Source organism: Lepisma saccharinum, chromosome 11, assembly GCF_977018435.1.
Source record: "Lepisma saccharinum chromosome 11, izLepSacc3.1, whole genome shotgun sequence".
NCBI lineage: Eukaryota > Metazoa > Arthropoda > Insecta > Zygentoma > Lepismatidae > Lepisma > Lepisma saccharinum.
The window spans coordinates 21,494,089-21,507,569 of NC_139239.1; the positions used below are offsets into that span (position 1 = coordinate 21,494,089).

Consider the following 13,481-nt stretch of genomic DNA (forward strand, 5'->3'; position numbering starts at 1 on the left):
TGCAGATGGTCCCTCGGGTTCTTGAAGATCACCATGTAGTTAGCGTTTAGGGCGATATCTCGCGATTGGGAACCTTTAGGAAATAAATTCTGAGTCAAAAGAATGACGCTGATTCGATCGTGATGAGACATTTTGGTGAACAGGTCGGACACCTCGTGCGCGTTGTAGGCGTCGTTCATAAGATCGTCCAGGATCACCAGACATGGAGGGCTGGACCTCAAATCGTCGTAATTCGGCATACCGTTATGTTGTTCCACCCCTTCCACTTTGGGTGGTGCGAAGTTCGAACCAGTGCACCACACAATCCTCTTGAATCCTCCTCCATCGATAAGTTCACCTCTATTTCGCAACAGGTTCAACACAAAAGTCGACTTGCCGCAACCACTAGGACCAGCCACGATGCATCGGAACGGTTGTTTCCATTGGAGAACCATCGCAATGACTGTGTCTTTCACCGCATTTCCCCCGTTTTTCTATTCCTCCTCCTCCTCCTCCTCCTGGACGCTACGGTAGCCGTATGGTAGGGTGTCCAACGTGGAATCTCTTATCCGTCGTTTTGTATTCACCACCTGATATGTTTTTTCCTGAGGTTCTGTCACTAGCACGAAACGTCGTTTTCTCGCAATCCGTCTGGGGTATTGGATGACCATCTTCTTTTTCTCGTTCATGTGCAGCACAAAATCTTTCACCACATCAAAGTTCAATTTCGAACTCGCGGCGTGGTCCAACGTGATACCCTTCATTTTTACCACGTGGAACTCCTTTCCCTTTGTTGGAGACCACACCTTCAGAGCATAATTCTTCGGACCGCCGGACACAAACTCCCTAATGTAGGCACCTTCGCCGAATTCCGACATTTCGTCCGTCAAATCTCCCAGGTGGTCGCCCAACTGTAGTTTCCCGCGTGATCCTCTGGTCTCGCGAAATATCACGCTGTCCGTGTCGCAGTACAATATATCTTCCCCCACAGCGTCCAACAGCTTGTACAGACGGATCCTGGCGAAGGTTGTCGTGTACGCACCTATTGCGACGTTTACTTTGCTGTTTTGAGGTGCACACTCATTCAGGTAGTCCCAACTCACAATCACCGTGTCATCGTTGACAAACAACACCTGCTTCACGTTGACACCGGGTTCCGTCAACTTTTCAAAGAGATCCCTGGGTTCTCGTATGATCGACGTCTGTGGTTTGTTACTGTTCTGCGCAAATTTACCCCAAAGCGAGTTCAGGCACAACTTTGCAACAGCACGCAGTCCTGGATTCTTGTCGATGCGCTCCTTACGTAATTCGATCCCTTCGTGCTCTTTGTAGGTACCAATATACTCCTCCTTCTTCTCATCGTCCGTGCACCACACTGGCCAACCACTGCTCTCCTGTTTGATTTGCAGAAACGTGTTCACGTACTGAGCGAACAAACCCCCCTCACCTGTCGTCGGGTCGTAGACGCTCACCTCGTACCTCCACACTTCGTACACATCCTGAATCTTGTAACCCTTCTCGACGGCGAGGCGAACTTCATCCAACACCCACGTTCCCGTGATTGCTCTCTCCGCATCCGTGTGGTCGCACTCTCCTTCTTGTCGGAGCCCCGTTGCGCAACTCCAACACAACGGAAACAACAGTTTCCCTCCCGTCTTCATAGGCAGCACTGGAATGTATAGGTCCCTCGGCGGAAGCACTCGGAGTTTGGCTATGCCGTCCATTTCCAATACCTCCTTTGGTGTCGGTGCTGATGCACCGAACAGAACCTCTGGGTGTCCCACGGGTGCCTTGGCGAATTTATTGACGGTCGGGTACAGCGATGTGATGTCGTAGTAGCGTATTTTCTCCTCCTCCTCCTCGCCGGCGCCAACCACTCCTCGCATTTTAAACACCTCCACCCTACCTCCATACAATGCATCCCTCGCCACCAGCGGAGAACTCCGAAAAAACGGATGTTCTTCTAGTTCGCGGCTGAGGTCGGGTCGGTCCCGCAGTATCCCGCGGAACGTGCACTCCCACATTTCCACCACAGTATAACCCAATAGGTGAAAGTTCGATGTCACCCTCTGCGTTCGCTCGTATCGAGCACCCATCGTATCCGCCGGGTCGGATTGGATATTCTTCGACACGGGTCTCGATCGCTCCTTATAGCAGGATGGACATCCGTGAAAATAGCACCCGTGGAATTGGTAGATGGTCCTCGTGGTTTTGTCGTACCCATCCACAGCGATGCCATTCACTGCCACATGCTCCCTTTCTTTACCGGCATACTCCAACTCTACTTTCTCCGACTTCTCCAGATGCAGCAACCACTTCAGCGCGATCTTGCTCTGATTACTCACATTGCGGTAGCCGTCACGTGGAATCACGCCTATGGTGTTGTCCGAGAGGAAATGTCTTCGGTACGCCAGGGAGCATGCCGACGCTATGGTGAAACAGTCCTGTAGAATGTCCACATTGGCGATGTCCAGGAAATACCGACGTAATTTGAGCACTCCTCTTCGAAGTACTGTGACGTCCTGAATGCAATACTTGCGACACTCGTGGGCGTTATCGTACAACACACACTCCTTCGATGCTCTGTTGTACCACTCGTAGAATTTCTGGCGGTGTTGCGGCGACATGTGGTCCGGATCGAAGAACCGGTCGTTGGGGAAGGGACCCTTGTAGTCGCGATTTCCTTTGGTGTTGAACAGATGCGGATAGAATCCCTTTGTCTCCTCCAAATCGAACGTCTTTGAGAAACTCGACAGGGGCATCTGCAAGTAGTTCAAGGAATCCAGGAATCGCAACTTCTTCCCCACGCTCATAAACAGGATTTTCGTACCGTCCATGATCACCTCGGGAGCTTCCACATCCCTCTTAAGCAAATCGGACAACACAAACATACCGTCGTAGGCTCGGAAATTGTGGGCCACCAACACAATCCTCTTGAAGTAGGGCCGCTCCACGAACACGTAGTCCATAAACTGTCGCACAGGATCCTCTCCCTCGAAGCAGTGCTGGCGAATACCGCACTGTAAGCAATCTTTCATCATATCTGTGTCCTCGATGCATACACTGCACACTTGCTGCACCACACACAAGCATGGTTCGTGTACATATGTCGAAGGTCGACCGACATAGGGTGTGCACTGCGTGGCTTCGAAATCATAAAACATAAACAGGTATCTCTTGCAGCTGATCTCCTCACCACCTCCATTGTCCCTCTGCATGTAGCACAGATGGTTCATCTCGCGTTGTGATTTGCACGTCTTGCAATACCTGTAGCCGCAACGATGCTTTGCACTCTCCGGATGGGTAGCGTCCAACAATTGGTAACATCCCGTGCAGCTTCGTATCTGCGTGCACACCGTACCCCCGCCGTAGCGAGTGCTTAGGTGGTTGTTGTAGCACACATCGCTGTTGAACATCCTGTTGCATCGTTCGCAATGCACCACATCTTCCTTCTCGCACACGGGCGACGTGTGACACAGATGACACATATTTTTGCACACGTGCCGCAAGTTTCGGGAAAAAGCGTAACACCGTTCGCAGAAATAAGGAATCGAGAACGCAGCCACTGGATTCACAATGACGTCATAGTGGTTGTCTCTCTGATTCAGCAACAGGTATATCGACTTCTTTGCCTGAGGTACCTCCTGGGCGAACAACACCTCCGGCTTCTCCAGATCGCTGAACACAAAGATTTTGTACTCACTTCCAAAATAACGCTGGAACGCAGCCAATTCGGCGAGACCTCCCCCCGTCGACTCCAGTGATACCCCGGCCTTTCTACACAACTCCATCGCCGATGACGTCAACACTCTACGCCCACGTACAAATGCTTTGTGGTATTTCCGGAAATACTCAGGATCTGACTCTTTGTCGGCATACATCCGACCGATCACCAGAGCTTTGGCCAGACATATCTTCTCACCTCTGATCTCGCTCTTCACAGTCACCACACTTTTTTTCACTTTTGCGTATCTCTCGTGCGCTACAAGACCGCGCGAGTTCAGTTTTTGTCCGTAACCGACAGGCATGGCAATCACGGACACACGCAGTTGTAGAAGGTCCGTCGACAAGAACGTGGCGTTCGATTGCAACACCCTGGCGACCACATTCCATAACATATCAGCACCCAGTTGGTCGATTCTCCGTAACGACAAACCAATCGGTCGAACAGACTCGTCAGACTTGTTCTCCAACACCACGCCCACTTTGTCCGATGGTTTGTGTCGATCCACGATGTGGTTCAGCACAGCATCCAACCCCTCGTGCACCCAACTCATGGCATCTCCGCTCTCGTCCGGCGACCTGAAGGTAAAGGTCGTCGTAGTGCACGTAGCGTTATACTTTTTCACTCGACGAACATTCATTTCTTTGATGTCCACATACTTCGTATGGGGTGCCATTTCCCGTCCTTCTTCTTCTTTTTCTTCCTCTTCGTCGTCGTCCTCTTCTACCAGGAAATCGCGGTCGCCGCCTGTGTCGTCATCCCTCCTACTGGAAGACGTTCCCGCACCCTCCTGGTTTCCGTCCAAACTACGCACTTCGGACATCAAACGTTCCAGCAAATCAAGACGCCGGCATGGTTCGCCACGACCCATCATTCGGATAATCTCCTGTAGAATCATCCTCTTCCTCTCCGATCCTCCACCTTCTCCCCTTTCATATTGGTCCAACAGAATATCGCAGGCGCTCACGTATATCTCACCCGATTTCAACAACACCATAGCGTACTGGTTGACCTGTGGTCCTCCCTACCGCAAAAGATGCTCACACCGATCGACGGTCCCTTATATCCTACCCAAACTCCAGGGATCGCGCGCGCATGCGCATCTACAGCTGCAGAGCAAGTCATTCGATCCGCGCATCCGGCCACCTGCGCTCCCCCACAGAGCAAAAAAAAATCGATCCGCGCAGCTGGCCGGATGCCAACAACAGAGCAAAAAATTCCATCCTCGCAGATGGCCAGGTGCCAACACACACACACACACACAAACATTGTACATCAAATGCTCCACTTACCTTGTCCGTGCAACCACTCGTTCTGCGCGATGCACGTCACCAGCTCCCTCATCAGCGATGGCAACTCAACCAATCGAAGCAAAGTCTCGTAAAACATAAACTCCACTCCCGTCGTATCGCCGTCGTCGTCGTCTCCGCCGGAACCGTCGACTAATCTACGGTGGTCGCGAGTAAAGTGTGCAAACATATGATACATATTTTCCGGCTGTCGGGCGTAGCTAACCCACCTTCGTATCTTCTTCCGCACGCAAACATTACAGTCACCATCTACACCACGGCCGCCGCAGACACTATTATGCTCCCTAACACACGGATGAGCCTCGCCGTCTGGGTAACCCTCGAAACAACCAATACAAAACACAGCGTACTCGGGAGTATAACTGGTCATACTGCGGAAAACACAGTACATATCCAAACTGTCGGGTAAACACGTACACGGCGACATCACACAGACGTTATCGTCAAACTCCATTCCCCGTGCCTACTCCGCTTCAATATTTCCCACAAATATACCCCTCAGGAACGGACAGTACGGACTCCAACGCCTGTGCTCTTTCTCTGCACTATCCCCAAACTCCCAATTTCCTATCTCAACACCACAAAACACACACTTTACTACGTCCGGTAACCTATTAAAGTAAAAACCCGTCTTTGCTAGAGATTTCGGATTCATAAACCTAACACCCCACCTCTTAAATGTAGCCAATCGCGACCTCTCGCTATTCAATATACCTGGCTCGTCAGTACGAACAACACCCTCTCGGAGAAAACGACAGAAAACACCCACGCGACCGTCAAAACCTCTACCCATCGACCCCGCACGACTTCTCGCATTCATTCCCTCGCGACAAATGATCAAAAAAACCAAACCAAACCACTTAAACATACAAGAAACAAACACAAAAAACAACAAAATATGCAGCTGCTTCGCACATCTGCTTCTCCTCACCTTACTCTCCTCGTAAAGCCCAAAACAACTCCGGACCGTTAAGCTTCTCATTACGTTCCAAACAACGTACAAGATCCTCCATCAAAACACTGTCCTCGATCATTCTCTGAAGACCACCGTACAATTCCATTACTGTTTTGTCGCAACCTCCACATACCTCCACATGCTTTGGCTCGTAATATGCAAATACATGCTCAGCGTTCGACGGATCGCGGAAATAGTCGCACGCGTTTTTCACCTTCCTTCGTATACAGTTCTCACAATTATCGTCGCGACTTTCCTCCGAATCACAATAACGAAAATGCTCCGTCAAACATACATGACCCTCCTGGTTAGGCGGCATTTCCCAACAACCTGCACAAAACACGGGCTTCCTTGGTGTGTACTCTTGCAATATTACAACCATACAATACAAATCGATATACCCCGGAAAACAACCGCAACCATTCAACGCTGACGTTATCAATTCTGCTTCTTCGCCCGACAACATCGCAACGGTTACTGAAACTACCAGACACCATTGCCGGACTCTCCCACAGAGATATATATTTGATCCACACAGCTGCGATCCCCCACAGAGCAAAAAATTCGATCTGGACAGATGCCAACCCTCGCCGCAGAGATGTATATTTGAACTGGACACATGCCAAAAGCTACCCCACAGAGAGAGACATTCGAAACGAGCATCCGCCAGATGTCAACGAACCCCCACAGAGTATTATCTTTCATCACGTCCACATATCACACAGAGCAAAAAATTCAATACTCACATCCGAACAGATGTCGACGCTCCCATGCAGAGCCACTCATCCACACAGCTGCCGACAGCACCTGCACTCCCCCACAGAGCATGCGCACGCATTCACCCCCCACAAACACACCGCTACTATATAAACCACAAACACGCACACACCAAGCACAGATCAGCAACGGCAACACAACCAGAGACATCACCCAGTACAAACGATGACGTCACCAATCACCTATACAAACAATCGATCGATCAATCTATATTATTATCAATAATATTAACAACTATAATAAGGTTTAACAATACAACAATCTACAAACATATCATTTACATCAATCAATCACTATATTATTAGGACACCCACAACTCCTTATTTGGAAACACCTATCAATAACTATATTAGGACACCCCACAACTCCTTATTTGGAAAAACTATAAATAAATATGACAACTGTCAATCAATCAATCACTATCTTAGGTTAACAACACCCACATACCCTTACATACAACTCCTTATTTGGAAAAACTATAAATAAATATGACATCTGTCAATCAATCAATCACTATCTTAGGTTAACAACACCCACATACCCTTACATACAACTCCTTATTTGGAAACAACCCCACCCACTGCTAATTAAAAAAAAATCGATTTTCACCCAAAAAAAATGTATTGATCACTTATCGATTATTGGAAATCGATTAAGGTAATCGATACTGATTGATTATCGCGCTAAAGCTACCCCTTAACTACTACAGGAATGGGAAAACAGAGGAAAACAACTATTGCGCAAGGAAATCCATGAACAAATTTATCCACATTGACAACAACTTGACATCGCCTACGTCAGTGTACATGTAAGAAAAAAAGAAGGAAGTAAATATAGCTTGACCTATTTCCTTCGTCCAAATTCCGCCTTTCTGGTTTGGGTTGATCCACCACCCACTTTGCGCTGAATTCTTTTACTTGAAATGTTGGTGCACAAAATAACACGCATCGATTGTACTACGTTAGAATCAAAAGCGTAACAACGTAAGTTGGTCAAGTTCGTCGATTTGGCTGCGAGTTTGGGAAACTGTGATAATTGGAGCTTTTATCTGTCTGGAACCAAGCCAAATCCTGTGTCTGGAGACCAGACCAAGCTAACACTCCCTCACAAAGTTCCATACAACTTGCAGGGACCTAAGAAGATTTGATGTTGATGTTGTTTTTGTTTAAAATCCGTTATACCACAATGCAGTAGATTGTTGTAGTGTCGATATTTAAACTTGTAAATAGAAAATTGACCCCCTGAGGGAAGGGGTTCGGTTTCCTCACACTCTGCTAGTTACACCTATATGGTTTCAACTTGTCTGCATGTAAAGTTATACTGGGAAACAACAATATAGAAACAATGTAACGCAACCACAGGGGGGAGGGGGCATTGCCCCCCCCAACCTTGGTCGGAAATGAGTTCTAGGGGGGGCAAACATTGACGGCCAAGTGTACCTGCAGTGGGCAATTACCGCCCAGAACTTCAAATTTTATGCAAATAAAAATACTTTTCGTAAAATTTTATTGCTCGCTTCGCTCGTAATACCTGCTTTTCTTATAGTCTTATGAAGTTGAGGACCGTAGCTAGGGGACATCGGGAAACGGCCCTGAATACCGAACGATATAAATGAAAAAAAGTTGTAAAATTGAATTATTGATTTGTGTTTTTTTAAGTCTACTTATGCACAGAAAGGCTAATTGAGACTGGACCTATAGCTTAAAGTGGGTTCCGAACCACTATGTGCCTCCACCGGGTATCGAACCCGAGACCCCTTGATCACAAGGCGACGATGTTACCACCACACCATCGGGGAGGCACAAAAGTTGTAAATGATATAATGCCATGGAGTTCCGTGAAATTATTTGCACCCTATTAAATTAATATTAATTTCAGCCTGCAAAATAATTGGATCCAAAAAATTTCTTCATCGCTTCGCTCGCAATTTATGTTTGTTCGCTGTAATGCATTGTAAATGGCCACACAGAGAAATAACACTTGTCTTAATTGGTTTTGTTTTAAATGCATAAACAATTGTTTTGAGAAAAGGGAGCGTGCACATTTCAGAAACAATTTATGTCATTTTTGCTGTTGGTTTATTGTGAGATGGATGAATTGATTGTGTAATGTATTTAAATAATATATGCTGTATATAATATTTATTAAAGAAACTTTGAATACGTACACAATTTAGTGTCCACAGCTTGGGCATGGATGTGTGCGAGTATCCTTTCATCATTTTCATCATGCCATCACTCATCCCCATCTTCGAAAATTAGCCAAAAGTGGCACAAGAAGCGAAGTAAAATAAAGCAAATCAATAATAATAATAATGTTATAATAACATTATTTTTATTAACATTATTATTATTGAAATTATTATTATTATTTGTACGTTTATCCTGGTACTTGCCCCCCCAGACAAAAATTCGTGGTTGCGCCTCTGCCTTTATTGTGCGACAGAAAGTAACGCGATATTAATGTGTTACTTTCCGCGTAAAGTAACCAATTTGTTACTTTTTTGAATAACTTACAGCATTGAAAATCGATTGCTACTTTTAAACGTATGAGGGGAGGAAGAATCGTTTAGTTTAATATGTCAAGCAGAAAAGTGTGTGTGTGGGAAGGGGGAGCGATCTTCGTTTATTGTTGCATTATTTACCAGTTTATTCCCAGACAGATATGCTCCCTATTTTGCACCTTTGGACAAACAGCAAAGAATAAAGTTTCTAATGTGTATAATCACTGAATCTTTGGATCATTAGCTCTTACTTTTTAAAATTTTGGTTACTTTATTGGAAAAGACACACGAGACTAAGCACAATGGCGCCTGAATTTAGAAATGCTTTATCAGCTATCAAGATAGAGTGGAGAAAACTTAATGTATTCTAATGTATGCAGTGGAAAGTTCCCGTATCATATTTACTTTAAATTTTATTATCGCGACTGTAGTCACATTTCAAAGTGGACGTCAACCGGAATCGAAACACGGGAATCCTTGATTAGGAGACGATAGGCTAACGAAAGAAACGTTTCAACTCTTTTCCAATTGAATTACATTAATCTTCTAATTTACTGTATTTACTTTTAATTCGATTGTATTGTCTTGTCCTAAAATTTATTTGTGATTTGTCGTTTTATTATGTATTACGTATTATTAGGTATTCGGTACTTTTGGGGGGAGGTGGGGGACCAGCTATAGCTGAATACGCAATGATATGCATTTTTTAATGAAATTTTGATCTACAATGGAACTCAAAGGAGAACACTGACTGTGTTTCAACGAAAAAAATTACAGCAACCCCACTCAATCATCCCGTGTATTTTGCTAAATCCAAATTGATTGATTTGCTTTATTTTACTTTGCTTTTTGTGCCACTTTGGCTAATTTGCGAAGATGAGGATGAATGATATGATGAAATTGATGAATGGACACTCACAAACATCCATGCCCAGGCCGGGATTCGAACCCGGAACCCTCGGTGTCGTAGCGCGATGTGCTAAACACTCCGCCACGAGGGCCGGTGCTAAATCAAAAAATTGAAGCCACTACTTATATGACTTTGGAGATTAACAACTGTTATGAAACTTTATTCTTGTAGCCTATTGACACAAGGAAGAATAATGTATATGAGGTGCTTGCTTACATTAGTTCCCGTAACTCCTTGACACATTTCTACTTTGATATCCACAAGGACGCAGAAAAGCCACCTCAGCAATTCTGACATCATTGGACAAATACAATTGTGTTCTGTTCTTGTCTACAAAGCATGATGTATTTTCTTGAGCAAAGCTATAAATCTTACATGTCGAGATAAAGGACAGAAGTGCAAAACACGTGCACTGCATGTTCCTTTCTTGTTGAAAGATAGATTAAAGATACTCATGTTAACCTCATCAACAGTGTTGCCACTCGTGATCAGCACGATGTAGACCTACCTCAACACCAACATAGTTGGATTTGCTGTAGGCTTCTCACGCAGTGTTTGTTGTGTGCATTACAGTAAGGTTGCTTTACTATAGTGATGTAATAAGAACCAAGATCAACTGGGGGGATCTTGGTACCTGTTTCGTGTATTCATGAGAACGATGTAATGTTTTGCAAGCTTACGTAGTTATACATAGATATTCAAGTAATTACATCAGTCGAGACTCGCAGAATAAATTTTGATAAGTGTGTTTCATTGCAAGGACAGAAAATTAACCTCTACTCGAACAATATTTGTATGATTCACTTTGTAACTTCGAATATCTGCATTATTGGACAATATCTAAACATTATTTGAGGATAATGAATTTTAGTGCGCGTAATGGATTTTTTATCACTTCAGCAATTAAACGAATATATTTTTAAAGTTAGTTGAAGCCGAGAAAAATTGCGTTTTCGTTTTCCTTGATATATATTTCGATAAACTATTAAATTTTACAGTACTAAATGGCATACCAAAAGTGATTTGCTGAATTTGGGTAGCTGCGAATGTTGACAACCTAATTCTACATTGTGATGGGCAGTAATGAATGGTTGGGGGACAAAATGTATTAAAATTATGTGCGTCTCATTATTCACGTACGGCCTATAATTTCCAGATACGATCGTCAGTGTCGGAACCAAAGTGAAAGGATATAAATAAATGCTCTTCTGAAAATAAATTTTGGATGGTATTTAGGGAATATGTATTAAATGTGCAAGCGCCCCCTCTGTCTCCCCCAAAAGCACTGATGCTCGTTCGTCCAGGAATTGATTTTTTTTAAATCTTTATTTATGTTATGTTAAAAGGACTGCAGTGCTATGGAATGGCCATGAAAGAATTCACCACCCCAAAATTCACATCTTTCCAAATAGAAATATGGAACTTTTTATGTACGTATAACTTACAGAGATATAAATCTCGTACATTTTGAGATGTGTTAATGCATGTCAGATGTACAAGTATACAAAATGCTAGAACCTATTATAACACTCACGCTTTCACTATCAATGCCTTATGCAAAACTTCATTGAAATTTGCAACACATTGATCGAACATGTCACCTTTCTATATTATGCAAATTCTATAAAGAAAATATCTGCGCATTCATAGTTTGTCCTTCTGACTAGGACCGTGTGAATATTGATGTCGATTATCGAAGATATGGACATCGATACCGACAATATCATAATTGTCGATATCAATACTCGCAATATCTCTATCTTTGGCTTTCCGATAGTTATGTAAAAAGCGAGGTCATAAATTGAAGATGAATTGAAAATAAAAACAGGAAAATCGCTACGGCAGAATATTACATAATCAGTTGAAAGTGTTGTCATACGATACAGCTGAAAGTCCTATAATATTTGCTTGGCAGAAGACATGCGAAAATCATGTGTTCGTGTCGAGTGCCATACAGATCTCTCAGTTCCTTCCCTTCCACTTCAAACTATGCGTGAAGTAAATATCCTGAGTCCCACTTGAGACACGTCTGTAAGAAAATATTGTGAAGGTAGACCAACGTTTCCATTCCCTTCAGTACATTTCCTTTATGACGTATCGGCCTTGTTTTTTGTACCCACTAACTCTTGAAGAAGTTCTCTCTTGAAGGATTCTTCTGTGTTTCTCCATTGAACCTCACGTGAGTTATGTTCCACGTAAAGATGTTGACTTTCTTTAGGTCCGTTTTAAGTTTTTGCTGGTTAATCCGGACCGGACCTCCTTAAAGTGGGATCCGAACCACCGTGCACTTCGATTACGTGGCGACAGTGTTGTTCACAACTCAGGAAGCCCCGACATATGTACCATGTATCTGAATAGAATGTAGCTTGAAAGTTTATGAGAGCACTCTTAGAAGATGCACATTGTTCACTTTTACAAAAGTACATTGTGAAAGTATGCGAGTGGCTCCTACGAAACCGTTAACACAGAATTTACTCTTCGGGAAAGGGAAGTAAGTACAATTTTCACACAAGCAGGAAAATCTATATAAACGGAAATAATCTTAAGATCGGTACAATCCACCTCAAGTTTGGAACTAGGAAGTCAGGGCCTGTAATGGTGAACAGACCCTGTGGCGATATCGAACAGGTGAATTCTGGAAAGGTTTCCAAGCTTTCGAGAGCTAACGTCTCTCTCATCTTCAGGGTAGAAGTTCGTTTGTAGTTATGCACAGATAAGATAATCGGAACTGGACCTATACAGTTTAAAGTTAGATCCGAACCACTGTGCAATGTGCCTCCACCGGGTATCGAACCCGGTACCCCTTGATTACAAGGCGACGACGTTATCAATTCAGGGTAGAAGTATAGGCGATCCCAACTTAAAGAGTTCAGTATGAGACCTTAGGCTTTGCCTTTTAGGATCACCACCCTCCAAATAAGAGTTTGTTGTTGTTTTTTTTTTTTTTATCAAAAAGGAAAGTCGTTAAAATTTGAAGAGAAGAGGATATGAATCAAGTATAGGGAATGTAATGTGATAATTTTCTACCCTTTCTCTTACAATCCAGATCATCTTACAAAAAGTATTAGTTTGCTGTGTTTTCCGCTATTTGTGGGGGTGAAAATAATATTCGTAAAATTAGAAGCTCTAAAAACATAACCTCAAACTTCATTAGTATTTGAATATGACGTGACATTAATTGGACTTACACTGTTGCGTAATTGTTTGATGCCAATGAATATTTCTAAGAATGACGACACAAATTTTATGTATCTATTTCTGGGTAATGTTCATTTGAAGGAAAAGCTGCGGCTTTCGTGTGGGAAAAAAAACACAACAATATA

General features: G+C 43.8%; 2 protein-coding genes across 2 annotated transcripts in view; both read right to left on the reverse strand.

Annotated features, from left to right (window-relative positions):
* LOC145995170 (speckle-type POZ protein B-like) overlaps positions 1–13,481 on the reverse strand; it is a 35,700-nt gene that overhangs the window by 19,294 nt on the left and 2,925 nt on the right. The gene's annotated exons all lie outside the window — the stretch shown is intronic.
* On the reverse strand, positions 474–4,700 carry LOC145994967 (uncharacterized). The gene has a single exon (XM_083131500.1). The coding sequence runs from the start codon at positions 4,698–4,700 to the stop codon at positions 474–476; it is 4,227 nt and encodes a 1,408-aa protein (XP_082987626.1).

Coding starts and splice junctions, on each gene's coding strand:
- LOC145994967 (XM_083131500.1), bottom strand. CDS start 4,700: ATGGTGTTGTTGAAATCGGGTGAGATATACGTGAGCGCCTGCGATATT.